Source organism: Parasteatoda tepidariorum, chromosome 6 (genome assembly GCF_043381705.1).
Source record: "Parasteatoda tepidariorum isolate YZ-2023 chromosome 6, CAS_Ptep_4.0, whole genome shotgun sequence".
NCBI lineage: Eukaryota > Metazoa > Arthropoda > Arachnida > Araneae > Theridiidae > Parasteatoda > Parasteatoda tepidariorum.
In genome coordinates, this window is record NC_092209.1 from 61,234,268 (window position 1) to 61,252,642 (window position 18,375).

An 18,375-nucleotide genomic window follows, 5' to 3' on the forward strand; every position below is an offset into this window, starting at 1 on the left:
AGAACATTCCTGAGTTTTTTTGACCAAATTCCTAGACAACATTTATGATATAAATGTATAAAGATTTGTGCGGTTAGAGGCCCCGCTCAATGTGCGGTTGACGCTTGTGCAGTTGTTTTCCCGCTCAATCATCTATTACTATATTCTCCCGGCCGAGTGGTTAGGGTGCCTGGTTGCGGAGCCGATGGTTGCGGGTTCGAATCCCGCTCAGGGCATGGATGTTTATTTCTCTGTGTTCTTTATCCTTTCCTCTGTGTGTGACTGTGACTCGCCCTATAAACGGGTTTGTGGTTGTGTGACGTGGGCGACGCTGCTCCACCGCCGTGGCTTTGTCACAGGTGCCCACTGAGTAACGAGAAGAAAGTAGCAGTTCTGGCACTCCTGGCCAATGGGACAATACATCCCAAGTACCCGCCATCAATATATATATATATTCTCCCAGGACATTCCTAATTAAAAATTTATTTTATTATACTTGCTCTTTTTAATGCTGTTTGGTTTTTCAAATTCACTTTTGTTATACACATTTTCCTTATTATTTTAACAGGAAAGAAATAAAAATTTAGAACTAACAATACTCAAAGAAATATCAATGAGAGATTCTTTAATGGAGTTGTCAGAAAAGGTAACAATTAATGAATGATTCTGTTTCAGTTGCTATTTAAGTTTACTTTTAAGGGAGGGAGGTTTTTTAGTAACTGATTGTGATGCCTTTGGTTTCAATCTATGCATATTTCCAACTATTTCCCTAGAGGAACAAAAGCATATTTTTCTAGGAATCGGGTAAATGTTTTTTTTAAGGGATCGATTATTAACTTAGTTAGGAAATAGCAATTGTTCATGTTTTGTTTTATGCTGTCCAAGTTGCATTCTTTGAAAATTTTAATAAATATTTAAAAATATTCTTTTAGCTGGAGATATATATATTAATAAATTAGATGTAGTCTTATTACATTAATATTTTTATATTAAATGTATTCTATATTAGTAGTGTGATTTGTGAAAATAAGACTGTATATTAACTGTTTTAATGCAATTTTATTTGTGAATTATGTGTTTTTAACATAATTTATAATGATACATCATTTTGATACAATGCAACATTATTTTATTTAACTTTGGGTAAGATCTTTAATGAGGTGCACATAAATAAATGATGTAAAAAGTGGGAGCTTGATATGAAAAATCAACATTGTATAGTTTTTTTTAAAAAAAATCAGTTTTGCACCATTTAATTATTGTTTTTTTTTAAAAATTTAAAAAAAAAATATTTTGCCAAAGTTTGAACTTTTTGCAATGATTCTTTTCTATGCATAAAACTTAAATTTCTCCTTTACATTTCATCTTGTTATTGCAAATTTGCTCAAATAGTTCCTAAGGAAAATAATTGTATGACTTTCTTACAGTTGGATTTCTCAAGAACTATTTGACCAATTTCCTTCAAATTTTATGTTTTGCCACTAGATATAGATTCTTTAAAATGATCAGGGGTGATTGCATACCTGCCAACTCTCCCGCATTTTGCAGGAGATTTTATTTTCATAATTAAAGTGGTAGTAAATATATACTATTTTTTCTTTTATAAATTTAATTTTTAAATGATTTTGATCACCACTATTCTTACAAAAATTAAGCTTATATATTAATATGCGTTACTATCATGGTTGTCACCACATCGAGATCCAACCATCCCAAGGGAAGGTTGTGCATCCAGGGTCCAGTAGTGAGCGTAGGGTCGTTGGCTGAAGCCGAGAGTAAGTCGCGACTCGAAACTCACTGCTGCTTAACAGTTGCTCTGTCCCGAATCGAGAGTAGGGCAAGTACACTGTACCATGTTACGACCTGAATTGAGAGTAAGGCGTAACCCGACTCAACTTTAACTTTTTTCAGTTACACTGTCCTGAATTTAGAGTAAGGCAGGTATACTGTATTTTCATCATATTATGTCCTGAAGCTGAGAGTAAGGCATAATACATCAAATTAACTGCTGTCTACAGTGTTTCACTGTAGATTTAATTCCACTCCTACAATATCTTCAGTTTTCAAATAAGACCTTCAACTAACTTCTATTTGCAGTGCTACACTGTCCTGAATCGAGAGTAAGGCAGGTACACTGTAAATTAATTCCTAAATTCACTTAAAATCAATATCTTCTCACTTCTACATCAAGATCAGCAGCCAGCGTGCTCAGCCAATCACCGGGCAGCTAACATCAGACCACGCCCACACCTCCTTTTCTTCTCTCCTTCTTTCCTGCCAATTCAGATGCTACTATTTCAGATGTAACAATTCATATGGAAAGGTAAAAGGCCCCTTCGGGGCCTAAACGCCTTGACAAATTTGTGATGACGATGACGATCATGGTTGTCAGAAAATTTGCACCGCAAAAGAAAGATCATCGGAGTACCACCGGCTCAGCTACCCGATTCCTGAGAATAGTGAAGGAATTACAAGAACTCTTAATAGACGAGGAGTTAGTTTCGCTGCTCCAATCCCTTCTCCCAGCTCCCAAGACCTAGACTCGGAGATACGCCAACCAAGACGACCACAGATTTTCATCTGTGGAATACTACTCATTTTGAACTTTACGTCACTAGTCACCGTTGCCCTAGGGCAAATTTTCAGATGAAGAGGTCAAGTGCCCGCTGACGCGGGCAGGTACCTCACCAAATCCAGATCGTCGTCATGGTTGTCAACTTAATTTTTTTCAAATACAACGTATTTGTTTGCTTAAACTTGAAGTTTTAATACCACTGGGAAAAATGATAATGGAAGGGATTAAAAGTTGGCACGTCTGTGATTGTATGTCTGGTTTTTCATGTCATTCTACCAAATCTAAAAATTAGAAGTATTGCATGCAATATTTCAGAGAATCTCAAGACCATTAATTCACGGACTTCAGCAAATCAAAAATTTGTAATCTGACAAAATTTTCACAGTGTTCTGCAATCTATAATTTAAATTTTGAAATTTTAGCAAAATTCTGTTTGCGAGACATTTATATACGCCTGATTCAACTCATTTGATTGTTTTTATTTGGCAGATTTTTGCAATTTTGAATTTATGAAACTGCAACTGCTTTCACAATCCACATTCACACAATTTTAATATTAAGGGTCAATTTTCATATTTACTTCATTTAAAAATTAAAACTTGTGATTAATATTCACACAATTTTAATAACCGATAGCTCGATTTGTATTCACACGTTTTTGAAATCAATATTCCAATTTGTGTTCGCACGAGTTTATAATCCAGTGTCGCAATTAGTATTCACGCATTTTTAAAATCCAATAGCTGATTCTTATTCACTCGTTTGTAAGATTAAACATTGATTTTTCTATTTATGCCTGATTTAGAACTTACACACACGGCGATTCATATTCACACAATCTAAAAACCATGCATCATGATTTCTTTAATTTGATTTAAAAATGCTTTACGGCAATTTATATTTTCACGTTTTTAAAATCCGATAACCGATTCATATTAATGCATGCGATTGTGTGCCTTCCAATTCGAAATGTTTCCGACTGTTATGAAGTAAAATGATAAAATAATAATAACTAAAAAAAAATTGTGGATCTTAGATAATCTTCAGATAAATGACTTTTATAATTGTGTGCATAAAATTTACATTCACTTAAAATACTCTCATAACGTTAAATCACCAAATTTTCAACCTCTTTCCTGACCAAGCTATTGTGACCATGTTTCCCAAATTGCAGCTATCCTCCGTATTCTGAGGATCAGAAATCCAAATCCATCAAAAAAAGTATATTTGTTTAAGGAAAGTATGTTTTTGTGTCTTATTTTGGAACATAAAATAGCGTATACATTACTTAATTAGCCTATTTTTGGGGTCACCCAATCAAATCATTAAGATTGAGTCCTAGTATGTGTATATTTGACCGCTATATCAAAAGTTATTCTGGGTGTTTCTTTTTTTTAGACACTTTATATCTTTGTCATTTCTGTACATTTCATTTTATATGTTAACATTGACCCTTGATGTTCAAATATCATACTTCAAATATATAAAATAATATAGTTAAAAACATTCATTCATTGTTTAATTCTTCAAACTACTTTAAATATTTTAAGACTTTTAGGTTTTTTTTTGTTAAAATTATTTTAAGTTTTATTGGTACTATTTTTAATTTTATTAAGTATTGAACTATCTCTGCAAACTGCACTGATATCTGTTTTATTTTGCTTTTTTTTTTCAGTTTAAGTCTGAAAATTTGAAGCTGCGCCACTTAAATGAAACTCTTCGACGAGAAAATATGAATCTCCGCCAGGAAATCATGAGAAATTCATCATCAGACTCTGCCATTCTTATAGATAAAGAAACTTACACAGAAATTAAGCATGTTTTTGAAAAATTTCAAAGATTCTTTAAGTTGATGAAAGATAATGGGTAAGTGTTATTAAAAACTAAGAAAGCATTTTATTTAAGTAGATTTTTGTTCTGAAATTTTGTAATTACTGTACTGTGATTGAATTATAATTTATTTTTAAATTTAATTCTTGATCATCTTTTTCATAGTAGTGACAAATTTCAATTTTTTCTGCATTTTTTATTTTTTATATAAATGTTTAAGCATGAAGTTGAAATAAATGAACATTTATTGAATGGAAAATATAAAATATTTTTCTCATTTGTTTCATCAGAATTGGCAAATTTTTACAGATTTTTGAAGATTATTATTTTAAGTTGTGCACATTATGTCTTTATCTCAGAAGGGCAAATAATAATGTCAAACATAAAGAGAAAAACTAATCAGATTACATTAAAACTGGTACAAATTTGGTTTCCATATAAAATCGATTTGTACTATAATAAAAGATGTATGGCAATTTAGTTTTACTTGATGGCCTAAGAATTAATATTGTAAAAACTGAACTTTATTATCAGATAATTAAATTATTATTTTAGAAATACATTTAAACCCTTGTATAATAATCCTGGGTTATAGTGCACACTGTATCGTACACACAGGGATTTTCAGCCCGAACTTCTATTTAACTAATGTTAATTCATATACCAGGCTGTCTGCTGGTCACAAAAATGTTCTTTACCTTCATTCCAAATTCGATGAGATTTGATCAAATTAGTTTTTAGGCTACAATTTCTTTAAACTAAACTCAGCGGCGCGACAGCCCTTAAGGGCTAAGGCCTACTGTGCCCATCTCAGTTTTCTTGGGCTCTGGGGTGCAGGAGCAGATGTTCTGGTCAGGTAGACAGCCGAACGCGGAACCCCCAGTGTTTAGTTCCCAAGCATGCTTGGTACTCATTTATCGACCCACTGAAGGGATGAAAGGCTGAGTCAGCCTTGCCCGGCCCGAGGATCAAACCAGGGACCTGTGGCGCTCAGCCATCGGGCGTCACAATTTCTCTAATGAATCTGAAATCATGGCATAGGATTTAATTTCTTAAAAGGATTGGTATTTAACAGAGGGGAGGTATTTATTTAAGATTAACATCTATGGTAGGCATCCAATATAAGTATACAGTTTACAACTGAGAAATTAGTAGTACGTTTATAGTGGTTTCAAAAAAATTTTCACAGTTTTTTTTTAAAAAATTTTTTTAAACTTTTGGCCTGTGTGATATGTTCAAAAGTATATATTAGGACTTTAAATTAACAGTAAAGTAATGCTTAATGCACATTATAAAAAAGGAGTATTTAGAAAATTTAAAAATGATTAACTTTTAAATATTTCATTATTGGTAGGCAACCACTTAGTTATATAGAGTACAAATGTTCGGATTAAAAATTTTAGAAGAAAATTTTGCGGTAAGAAAACTCAGTAGTAAGAAAACTTTGTAGTAGAGAAACTCTATAGATAATTTATAAAGCAAATTGTGTACAATTGAAATCACTATTTCCAACAATACTTTTGAACGTTCTTTAAATGATTTTGGATATAGCAAACAATCGTTTAGGGTGGACTTATTGCTGGAATCTGCAGATGGTTCAATGTAGCATGATTCCCCTGTACTGTTTACTAAAAGTCATGAACTAAAATACTATGTTTTTTAGTTAGATATATAGTTTAATATTAGACGTATTGTGTAATGGTTTTTTATTATTGTCATGATTCCTTTTTCTAGATTATGGGACTTGGTATCAACAATTGGAGTTGCTGAATATGAAAATACTAGATTAAAAGCTGTGCCCAGTGAGTCAAAAGTATGCTTTGTTGAAAAAGTAGACGTTCCTCCTGATGGATGTCCAAGTAATGGTCCTATTCTCAAACAACAACGTAACTGCTCTTGTCACAATCCAGCTTGCATTTCAAACCAAAAAGCTGAAAAAGAAAACAATGTATCCATTGTGAATCAGGCTCAAAAATTTACCGAGGAAAGAGTGCAGCTGAAAATGGACAAAGCAAAAGTTTCCAAAGTATTTAAAGATATACGAGAAACTTACACAAACTGTGATTTTGGGAAGCAGGTGCCCCCACCTCATAGATCTACTCGTAAGTATTCATTGGGAGATGTGCAAGCAGGTTCAAAATCTTTTCCTACGACTAAGCCTCTGTCATTGAAATGTGTTTTGAATAGAGATATTCCTGATAAATTTATGCAAATCCAAACTCGTGAAGATTTTTATGAAGCAATTAGAAGTGAAATGGAAAAAATAGAATGTGCTTGCCAACTGCATACGGCACCAAAATCGCCAGACAAGAGTAGTCAATCTGTAAAGAACCAAACCAATGTAAATAATAAAGGTTTCTTCAAAAATGTTTCTTCTCAGACTGCTGCTGTTGAGTCACTTTCCAATTTCAAGGGCCAAAACATAAATAATGGAAGTGCATCCTCTGGTGCTTCACAGAAAAATGTGGAACAGTCAAACAGTCCAAGTTCTGCCATCAGAAAGGGAATCTCCCTTAAACGAACATTGAGCTTAGTATCACGTGAGTGGGATGAGCATGTCAAAAAAAACTTTCCCGATTGCAATATTGAGCAACGAGGGACAGCTGCTGGTGCTGAAGGTTCTAATTCTATTCTGGTTAATCCAGGCTATTTCAAAAGTAGATCTAGTAAAGATTTAGCTATCACAAAAGATATATCAACTCCAGCTCCATCACAAGGCACTTCCAAAAGTACTTCCAGGAAGACTGTTAACTTATTTTCTAGTAATTCTGTTGAAAGTGAGCATTCAGTGTTCCCTGATGATGAAATCGAGTCTTGGGAATTTCCTGACGAACAGAAAGGCAAGATAAAATCCACTCAAACACCCTCTAATGTAGACAGTTCGAGCAAAAGCTACTTGGAGTCAGTAAGTGATGCTTCTACTGACAAGGATGTAAAGTCTTTGTCAGGATCAGAACTGTATGAATCTGTCAAAAGTGATTCCGTGAATTCCAGAAGTAGCAATAAATCCATAGCTCAAAAAGCTGTTAGTGTATCCAGTGGTAATCCTGGCGATGCAAAGTTTGCCAAAGGTGATTCTGTCAATTCCAAAAGCAGCAATAAATCCAAAGCTCAAAAAGCTGTTAGTCAATCCGGTGGTAATCCTGGTGTCATTAACTCTATGGAAGGTGATTCGGTCAATTCAAAAAGTAGCAATAAATCTAAAGCTCAAAAGGCTACTAGTGACAGCGGTGGTAATCCTGGTGTCATAAACTCTGTCAAAGTTCCAAGCTCTACAGTTTTGTCTTATGAAGTGGTATTGTCCAATAACTCTTCCAAATCGTCCAAGAGGAGTCAGAAACAAAGGAAAAGTTCTAATCAAAACGCATCTGGTGGGAGAAAGACTGAAAAAGACAATGTTTCTAGCTCCTCTGTGCCATCATTAAGTGATATTACTACTGTGTCCTCTCATAGTTTGAATACTGACTCAGTGATGGATCAACTATCTGAAAGTGAGAAAGGGCTAAGTTAATAACTGCCCCAACATAACACTGACAATAAATTTGTTTTATATTTTAAATTCTTTATTGTGAATAAACAAATAAATTTTCCTTTGAATCTTACAAAAATGTGAGTTATTCTTTGATTAGAAATGTCTATTTAAAGGGCAAATTAGTGTGAAATATTTTCATACTAACAAGTAGGGGAGAGGGGGGTAAAACCGGGTACCTCGAATTTGGCAAAATTAGTTTTACTATCAGACGAACTCAGAAATACTCTTTATTAGTCGAGAAGGACCCACCATATTAGTGGTGGCATATTGCTATTGATTAAATCACTGCATCTGTGTAGGGAAGTTTTTTCTGCAGTCTCAATTCTCTTATGTTCTCTTGCTTTTAAGCTATTCTTATTAGTTGGTCGTTGCAGTTTTAAAAATTAATTTTAGTCTAGATTATGAGTTTATTAACTGTTTTATCACGACAGACGAGTTAACTTATCTTCCAGGAATATTCGCTATGCTGTATTGTTGTATTAGCGAATATTGTTATTAATTGCAATTGATTATTATTTTTTAAAGTATAGTAAAAAAATTTTAAAGGAATTTGCGTTTTGTTTCAATTTTAATGCTGCGGGGAACTCGTAAGTGCAGAGGGTGGGGCAAAGGCATGCCAGTGCTGTGATGAAAGTCTTAAAGAATCATATCCTATCAAAAAAGCTGGATTTAGCTTAAAAATAGCACTTTTCAGTTTTGTTTGATAATCTCTGCTCGTGGGTACTATCTTGTCCGGTGCCCTTTCTTCTAATGTGTAACTATGCTAGGCCAACAAAAACAGCAGTGTGGCAAAGGAAGAAGGTAAGCATCTGACCAAAGGTTTTATGGGTCCCATCCTCAAAGAACAAAAAGTTTTATTTACCCTTTATACTAAATTATAGCTATATTATTATATAGCTATATATTATTATTAGATTATTATGTAGATATAAATAAATTCTGTGGCATTTTCTATTGAAAAAACATTAATGAACACCATTTTTTGTTAAGAATTTTCATCCGGCTTTGATCCATCCCAAACCCTGACACAATTGTCCCTCTACTTCCTTGAGTAAGACCTTGCCTACATCACATATTAATTACATGCATTATTTTCTTAAAATGTCATATGAAATAGAAATGTCTGCTACTTTTTCACAGTATTTCTAAATTTTCCATAGAGTTAACATGTGTACTGGGCTTTACCCCACTGGTGGAGTAGAAACAAAATTTTCTTTCCAGTTTGACTCTTTCTAGAAGAAAATAACTGATGAAAAAAAGTAGTACATCTTTGACTTATCAGGATTGATACTGTGTACAACTAAATAATATATGTATCTTGATTAAATCTGACAGTTTATAGGTGGAAGCAGCTTGGCCCCAACAGTCCTTTAAATCTTAATTACCTGCAATTACCCCACCTTCCCATAATTAGTTTTTATCTGGGTTGGTAAGGTTATGATTAAAGTCACATTTTTTTTTAAAGAAGGAAAATAGATTTAAGCAGTTTTTTTCTAAATGAATCACGAACTGAAATATTTTATACCATACTATGTATATTGTTTAGTTTTTGCTTTTCCTAAAATCTGATTTCATTCATAATGAAGATCATATTCAAAAAATAATGAAGGACAATATATTCAAATAATATTTCAAGTTAGGCTAGTAGCTTGAAACTTTTAAATAATAATTTTCCATTATCTTTGTATTAAGTAATCTGCTGGTAATAAACATATTTTAATTATGCACTATATAGTTTTATGTTCATTTAAATCCAAGTACTTTATAAAACTTATTAAATATGTAGTTAGTGTATATTTATGATGAAGTAAGACTTGTTTTGCCAGAGTAACTTGAAATAATTTTTTATCTTAATTTATTGTAATCTAAACTAATTTACTCTTCATTGGATATTTAATTGACAAATTACCTTCCTGTCATTAAAATTTTAGGAAATTGAGCCTGAAATAAAATAACCATGCTTTTATTCAATGATTAAATAATTTTATATAATTAAATATTTTGTTGTTGTATATTTTAAACATTTTTGTTAGAAATATTGTTTTTAAATAAAGTCATATTAATTCATTTTATCAGATGATTTGGTTGCTTAAAGAAAAATCTGATTTAAAGAAAAAGATGGTTTAAATCAAATCCTATTTATTTCTTTATTTTAAAATCATGAATTTTGCCAGCTCTGCATTTTATGAGAATAATTAGCTTTAAATGTGCAGTTGAAGGTTTTCAGAGTATATAATCTTATTTGTAGCATCAGATAAAAAATGAATTCATGTTAAATGTACAATAACATACCAGCAAGTCTTGTTGAAACCTGGTGTGGGAATGAGCTTTCGACCAACTGTCATCTTTCAAAAAGTATCTCAAGGGAAATGAGTTAGCATGCCTTATATACTAGTGAATTGATGTCCAATAATTATAGTGGTAGTTACGCCACAATACTCCCCCACCGGAATTTTATCAGGGTTAGAATTCAATGAACAAAACCACTAGTTACTGTATTTAGATCGAGGAACTGTATTAAGTTTACTGAATTTTGAACACTTGTGATGAGAGGTGTATTAAGTTCACCGAGTTTTGAGTGTTTGTCGTGAGAGCTGTATTAAATTCAGGGTTGTGTGTGGCCTCCTCCATGTTGCTATTAACAGTTAAGTCTGCAGGATCCCGTAGTGTGTAAATGAGACTAAAAAGCAACTGAACGAAGAGGACGAGAACACAGTCACAAATAGCAGGTTAACTGTTCAATGTGGACCATCCATCGAAGTAAGCGTTACTTTCAATGTTAGTGAGTTCACATCACGTCCGCGTCACAAATGTGGGGATAGTGCATTCGACTATTCTAACTTTTATCTATCCAAAGGTACCTCTAAAGTGATTCCAGTCAGCATGCCTTATATACTATTGAATCGGTGTTTAACCGTAGTGGTAGTTACGCCACACTTGGCATTTGTTTACGTTAGCAACTGTTCTTTCTATTCTATTTCGAGTTAGCCAATTTCGTTCTATTTCGAGTAAGGAAGTTTTGTTGTTGGTAGTAGAATGGTAAATATTATTGAGAAATTGTTCTTCAAATGCTTGGCGTGGTCTGCTTCAATGTTTGGTGTGTTTTGGTTAGTTTTGGAAAAAAGGAAAAGTTCTGCCTTTCCCTGAGGAAAAGTTCTACCTTTTCCTCAGGGAAATTTTGCTTCGTATTTGCTGCTAAGAAAATGGCGTCCGTCTTTGCCAATGGTTATGATAGAACTGATGTCCGATATTTTCAGGCTCCCGATAGAGGGCGTACTCAAGCGTTGCGAGCGCGAATAGAACATAAAAGTTGGTCGAAGTCATTTCCTCGTAGAAAGTTCTCTTGCTTACTAAAAAGCAATGATGGATAAACTAAAATATATCAGGGATGCAATAAAATAAATATTAATTCCAAGTTCAGTAAAAGACGTAGACGAGTAAGAATTATATTTTTACAAATTCGATGGGCGATATAAGGCGTTGTATTTCACGTTACGTTAATTAACATTCCAACTTATGCGGAAAAACTTCGATCGTCTTTAATACGCCATTTTACTTATAAGCGGTAAGCTGACACTGAGGTCCTAAGTCACGTATCTGTGAGTGATCCTCTTCTTTTTTAGGGTTCCAGGGTTTGTGCAATCTTTACAAATTCATGGAGTTGTGTTACTATATTAAAGACAATTGCAAATTTTGGGTAAATTATTTTAAATAAAAAATCCATCGCATATTGTCAATTTTTGGATTGGTTAGTGTCATAATCATGCTTGTGAGGTATTCCAAATTCATTTGTTATTTGTTCGTTAAATTGAAGGAACGCATAATGTTCTGAACACTACAAGTATAATGATATTGAATGGCGCTCTTTTCCAAGCTTAAGCGTAAAAATTAATCGAAAGTAGAAACGAGCTTATTTTAATATTCATGCACGGAACATGTGTGTAAGTGAAAATGAGACTTATTATTCCATCTGTTATCTCTAGACCGCCAACCTGCTCTTTCATATATAACTTTTTAAAAAAGAATTATACTGCAGAAATGGCATTTTTCTACGATTTCCCACTCTTTTTTTTTATTTCTACTCTTAAGATACCTTTTAATTGCTATCTCCATCCTGCTAATGAAGATTGCATCATTACTCAGTCCTTTTCCATTAAGATGATCAAAATTCACGTTAAACTTATTTTTATTACAATCTAACAATTCAAAAGAAAAGTAAATGAGCCCTATTTCTTATGTCACTGGGATCAGTGCAAGCTGGATGCGGAATTCGCATCGACCAGCCACGGCTGTGATTCGAACCCGGTTACTGTTTGTGTATTTTAAAAATATTGAATTTAAAATTTTGCTTTTTATTTATTTACAATTATTACATTCGGAAAAATGTTTTTCTAGCACTGCACATAATATATGCAAATTTTTTTTTCATATATATTTCCTCTTTATTTTATTTATTAATTTTGTTTCTTTCGAGAATTTCTGAAAACACGTATACATAACATGATATATTTGCATCTTCTATCTATTGAGTTTGAGACTTATGCATTTAAAATTAACTTGCTATTGTATATATTTTATAAAGTTAAATATCTAACAAATTACATTATTTGGATTATTTTACATCATTTAAGTATAAATATTGAAAGAATGAGTGTGAGAAAGAAAACTATTTTATGCTTCTGGCAACTATATTTTGGTGACCATTTTCATATATGAAGAAACTCAAGTGACCATTTTTGGAGTATTATCGCAGCGGTAGCCATTCACTCCGCAGTCACTTGTTAAACAATAATAGATGATAAGGAAGAAAAAGTGAGTTCTGAAGACAATTTTCTTTATAAGTTTTATCAATTCATGACAAACTGGCATACCGACCTTCATTCATTCTGTAAAGTACTCTGACAGATCATCTGTACAGGGCTACACCTGATATGAGACTTTTCCGTGGAGCGTATGGATCAAATTTCAACTTTATGGACAATTACGCCAGTCCACATAAGTCCCATTTGGTGGACGGATACCTCCAATTGGAGGATATTCAACGGTCGGAGTAGCCTGCGATGTCTCCTGACCTTAATCCTATCGGAAACGCATGGGACTCCCTCGGATGTTCAATTGCAGCTTGAAGAGCAGCTACAACTACCATTGATAAGCTCAAGGGTGCCTTGGGGGAAGAATTGGTGTGATTGGTATGTTATCTAAAAATTATTTTTAATTATTTTATTTAATAATTATTTATTTGATAATTATTTTTTTAGTAATACTTCTACACATTTTGATTTGTACGCATTTTTTTTGCATTACTTTAAACTATGTCAGTTTAAACCACTACATAAAAAATTTGAATGTATTCGGTCAAATAATTGTTGAGAAATTAAAATCTAAAAATGCTTTTTTTTGTTGTTTTTTTTCCTTTTTTTATCTCTTTTAACCCTGAAAATATTTGTCCGATTTTGTTTAAATTTTGGCTCTTTAAATTTACAGTGAAAGTCAGTTTTAGCGACAATTCATAATAGCATTGTTTTTGCTATTATGAATCTTAGTTGTTATAGCAAGCTTTCCAATATTAACCGATTCACATATTTCATTTTGAAATAATTATAAAAAGAGAAATAACAATTAAAAGGACTAAAAATAATAATAAAAAGACTGAATAATAATAAAAATAGGGAGATTTTCGCTTATAATAATGAAATATGATTTTCTTTCTATCTCTGACTTCCTTTCTGAAAATAAACAACTGAACATTTTTTCTTTTTAAATACTATTATACCGAACCGCAATAGCCGAGTGGTTTAGACAATGAGCTGTCACGAGTAAGGATTCAATTTCTGTCTTTGGTGGCAGCTTGTCTTTAGAGTAAAGGTAGCCGGTGCGCAATGGTGACGGTTGTCATAGCGACGCACTAATTATAATCTAAACTAAACAATCTTAAAAATATCCATTTATAAATTAAACTAATGAAACAAACACGTGAAAAAACGTGTCCTGGCATAAAAAGCATTAACAAGAAGCTCTTAAAGACGAAAAATATTTAACAGCACTTGTTAATTTATGACGTAGGGTTAAATTAGGGTTTTATAAAAGTAACGTAATTTGAAAACCTGTATGAAAATGTGACCAGTTTTAAACTTTGTTTCCTATAAAGTTTTATTGTTATATATGTAAATTGATATTGCTTTCAAAATCTTTTTTTTTTTGGGGGGGGGGGGNGGGGGGGGGGGGGGGGGATCAATTTTTACTTGACAATTGCATCAATTAATGAAATTCACAATTTTAATGAAAGCCTGTTTTATGCAAAATTAGCTATTTAGGAATAATTTTTTTAAAGTTTATCTGACACTGGATACACTTTTCTTTAATTTGATTGACAGCAGAAAGATATAATCCTTTTTCCTACCCTCTCTTATTTATTCGAAAAGGTTTTTTAAACCACTTGTGTCTTATCTTAAATATGGCATATATATTATCAGCAGAGTGATAAGCTTCTCAGATCGCGGCTATTTCCTAAAGACTGTTTTGAGTATATATCTGTTTTTTTTTTAAGTTTGAAGTGGTATTAGGTCATTTTTAAGGTGAGTCAAAATTATTACGTTGTAATTATCAGTATAGTAAAACCCCGTAAAACCCAAATTCTGTAAAATCCGAACAGATATTAGTTTAAAAAATTATAAATAAAAAAATCTGTAAAAATATTGAAAAATAATAAAAAGCATCACTCCGTGAATATCATAACAGAATGATAAACTATGAATTTTAATTGAGCTGAGGACCATGACGATAACATAAACTTTCATAATCTCCACGAGTACTAATGTTGTAAAAATATTAAAAAATAATAATCATAACTATAAAAAGCATCACTGGGTGAATATTATAACCCAATGATAAACTGTGAATTTTAATTAAGCTGAGGACCATAACGATAACATAAACTTTCATAATCTCCCCGAGTACTAATGTTGTAAAAATATTAAAATAATAATAATCATAACTATAAAAAGCATCACTCGGTGAATATTATAACAGAATGATAAACTATGAATTTTAATTGAGCTGAGGACCATGACGATAACATAAACTTTCATAATCTCCACGAGTACTAATGTTGTAAAACTATTAAAAAATAATAATAATTATAGCTATATAAAGCATCACTCGGTGAATATCATAACAGAATGATAAACTATGAATTTTAATAAAGCTGAAGACCATGACGATAACATAAACTTTCATAACCTTCTCTAGTACTAGTATTATAAAAGTATTAAAAAATAATAATAATTATAACTATAAAAAGCATCACTCGGTGAATATTATAACAGAATGAAAAACTATGAATTTTAATTAAGCTGAGGACCATAACGATAACGTAAACTTTCATAATCTCCACGAGTACTAATGTTGTAAAAATATTAAAATAATAATAATTATAACTATAAAAAGCATCACTCGGTGAATATTATAACAGAATGATAAACTGTGAATTTTAATTAAGCTGAGAACCATGAAAAATCCGAGGATAACATAAACTTTCATGATCTCCTCGAGTACTAGTGTTGTTAAATTATAAAAAAACATGAATTAGTTTTTGTAGGAAAATCTATATGTATTACTCTTATGTGGTATTTCGGTTCTTTCTTTGGAAGCAACTGTTTTAATATTATGGCACAGTCCGTTTTTTAATATCGAACATTTTGTAGTTGAAAAAAAATGATAAAAATAAAATGTTTGAGATGTGATATTTGGACACTTAGTAGCTTCAGTTATGTAAATACCATCTTAATGAATAAATTGACTCTAATATACATCTTGAATAACTTTTGATCCTAATGATCAGATTTTCACGTACTAGGTCTCAAACTTAATGGTTCTCGAGGTTGATCTCAAATATGCTAATTAATTTGTACAGACTGAATTTTAAATTACTAATCGGACACAAAAACGTTCTTTTTTAGTATAAACATACTTTTTTTTCACTGGATTTGAATTTTTAAACATAAATATATTAAGGGTAGACGCAATCTGGACAATTTACCTTCAATAGAACACACACTATCGGTGATGATTATAACGCACAATCTGTTCTACAGATATATTTTTCGATCCTATTGGAAAAAAATATTTAATACTTTTACTCTGTTACCATTTCAAATTCAGAAACAAAGTTGTTTCATAAATTATTATTTAATCTCTGGTTACTATAAAAACTCGTTAACAATTGTAAAACGATGACTATATGTTACATTATATGGGAATGTTATATACGCTTATTTTACGAATGTGATAAATAATTTGCATTTTTACTTTCAAACCTTTAATTTCGAATAATAATCAAAATTAAAAGTAATACAAACAGAAAATATTAATAAGAAAGAATGAAATGTAAATACATACAAATACTGATAAATGCACTTAGATAAGGAATTGATAAATAATTTACGGATAAATAGCGTTATAACTTTTATTAATTTTATGTTGATGACAGGTTTTTGTCTGTTTATTAAGACCATGTAATCTACAAAATGTTTGTATGTATAGTTAATATATTTCTAATGCGATTGATTTCGAATTTACTTTTATTTTTGCTCATTATTTTATTAATATTTTTAGTCTTAAACATAAATTTAAGCGAAATAGACATTACCAAGAATGCTTAACAGCTGAATAATTATCACTTGTAATACTAATACGGAAGGAAATTTTTCGAAAATTACTTGATAACATTGATACTCTTTTTTTTTTCTAGTAAAATAATTGTAATTTTCATTTTTTAGATCAAACATGTGTCTGTGCAAAGCTTTATTTGCCGTTTTCTGGTTCTTTGTTCTTATTTTCGTCGGTTATCCTATTGGATACTTCTTCGCTCCTTGGTATGTCCTGCTTTGTCCTTTGGAAGCTTGCTGTGATGGCTGTTCAGGCATCACGAATTTCCTCCTAAAAGCGACGCAATGTCCTAAATATTGTACCAGAAATATGTTAGAAGGAAGAGGAATCTGTGGATGAAACCAACCTTCATGTGTACATAGATAAAGTCGAATTCAAAACATCTTAGTACAGAACAGCGTTTTAATATAACCGTCGTGATTTGAAACGCAAAACGGAACGACACTGAAGCAAGTTAAAGCGTCCCAATTTCCATTTGCGTGTGGGGTAATAATTAGCTCTTTGTTATTCCATGTATTAATCGATAAATAGTAGTTATATGATTAGATTTTAATTATGAAATTTGGACATTATTATTTTACAAATTAGTGTTTGAGTTACGTCAGCCTTGTTCTGCGGATTCTGTATGTGATGGATGCACAAGTGTGAGTTCTGGTGGTATGTTACGAGGAAAAGGTATCGAGGGAAAAACTTTTTTTTTTCTCGCAAATTCCGCTTCATCTCCATTGAAATATAAAAATATAAAATTTAGTGAAATCAATGGAATGCCAAATGATAGAAAAATTTTATCAAAATTCAAACTAAGTTGGACAAGAACTTTCCCATAACGCAATCCTATAGTTTGTCTAGAGTAAGAATTCCCCTAGCCATCCGTCTGGACCCGTGGCGGTGACTATGGTAACGACGTATAACTACTTCAAATAAGGGTGTAGGGTCATTGATTGGAACTAGTATCAGCTTGGGGCAGCGAGAGAAAGGGAATCTTTTCCTTTGGTCTATTGTGTTAGCCCCATAGTGAAGAGAAGCTACCCTTCCTGAAGTACGCAATTCTTGTTTCCATAGCAGCAGATTTTGTGGCAGGGGGAGTTCTTACCGTAGACAAACTGTAGGTAATCAGGACAATAATTTGTTTACATTTGGATATTTTGAAATTATTTTTTTTCAGCAATTGAATCTTTATTACTTACTCTAAGTTTACCAGAACTAAATTTTTAACTTTAAATTTTAAATTACTTATGTAAGTGAAGGAGAATTGGCCATTAATAGTTTCTCTCGTGGTATAGCGACTGTCACGTTGTCTCGAGAAATTGTGTTCATTTTAAATCTTCATGAATATTTGTTATTAATAATTATCTGAGCATTAATAATTTTGTACAGTTTTTGTTAAAAAAATTTTACGAAGTTTTACTTATCATGAAACAACTTTTGTATAATTTCTGAATAATTAAAACTCCGCTTATCATAGTGCCATTTAGTATACAGTAGAACTGTGCTATTTATAATTGTAAAATATGAAAGAAATAAAAATAAAAAATATTTTTGCCATAAAATTTTGTTTTCTCGCTTGACTTATAAGAGAAGCTTACAGTGCGCAGAAAAAGGAAGAAAAAAAGGGGGAACGAACCGCCCTGAATAATATTTAATGTAATGATCGCTTCAAAGGGATGACTTCAAATATGCTAATTAGTAAGTGCAGACGATATTTTTAGTTACGAAGTTAGACATAAAAACGTACTTTCTCTGAATAAACATACCTTTTTTTTCTTTTCCTTTTTTCCTTTTATTATAACGG

General features: G+C 31.9%; 1 protein-coding gene and 1 long non-coding RNA gene across 4 annotated transcripts in view; both read left to right on the forward strand.

The window, feature by feature from the left end:
* LOC107451153 (uro-adherence factor A) overlaps window positions 1–7,992 on the forward strand; it is a 28,421-nt gene extending 20,429 nt beyond the window's left edge. For 2 of the 3 annotated variants that reach the window (XM_016067166.3, XM_016067167.4), the window contains exons 12-14: window positions 548–625; window positions 4,230–4,420; window positions 6,119–7,992. In XM_016067166.3, the coding sequence (XP_015922652.1) occupies window positions 548–625; window positions 4,230–4,420; window positions 6,119–7,895 (2,046 nt within the window). In that variant the 3' untranslated portion in view covers window positions 7,896–7,992. The remainder of the gene's footprint in view (window positions 1–547; window positions 626–4,229; window positions 4,421–6,118) is intronic. The other variant, XM_043052159.2, reaches the window with a different exon arrangement.
* Window positions 7,993–14,414: 6,422 nt separating this feature from the next.
* LOC139425915 (uncharacterized) lies at window positions 14,415–18,133 on the forward strand. Its single transcript, XR_011637038.1, has 2 exons — window positions 14,415–14,491; window positions 16,694–18,133. It is a non-coding gene; the product is annotated as an uncharacterized lncRNA (long non-coding RNA).
* The last annotated feature ends 242 nt before the right edge of the window (window positions 18,134–18,375 follow it).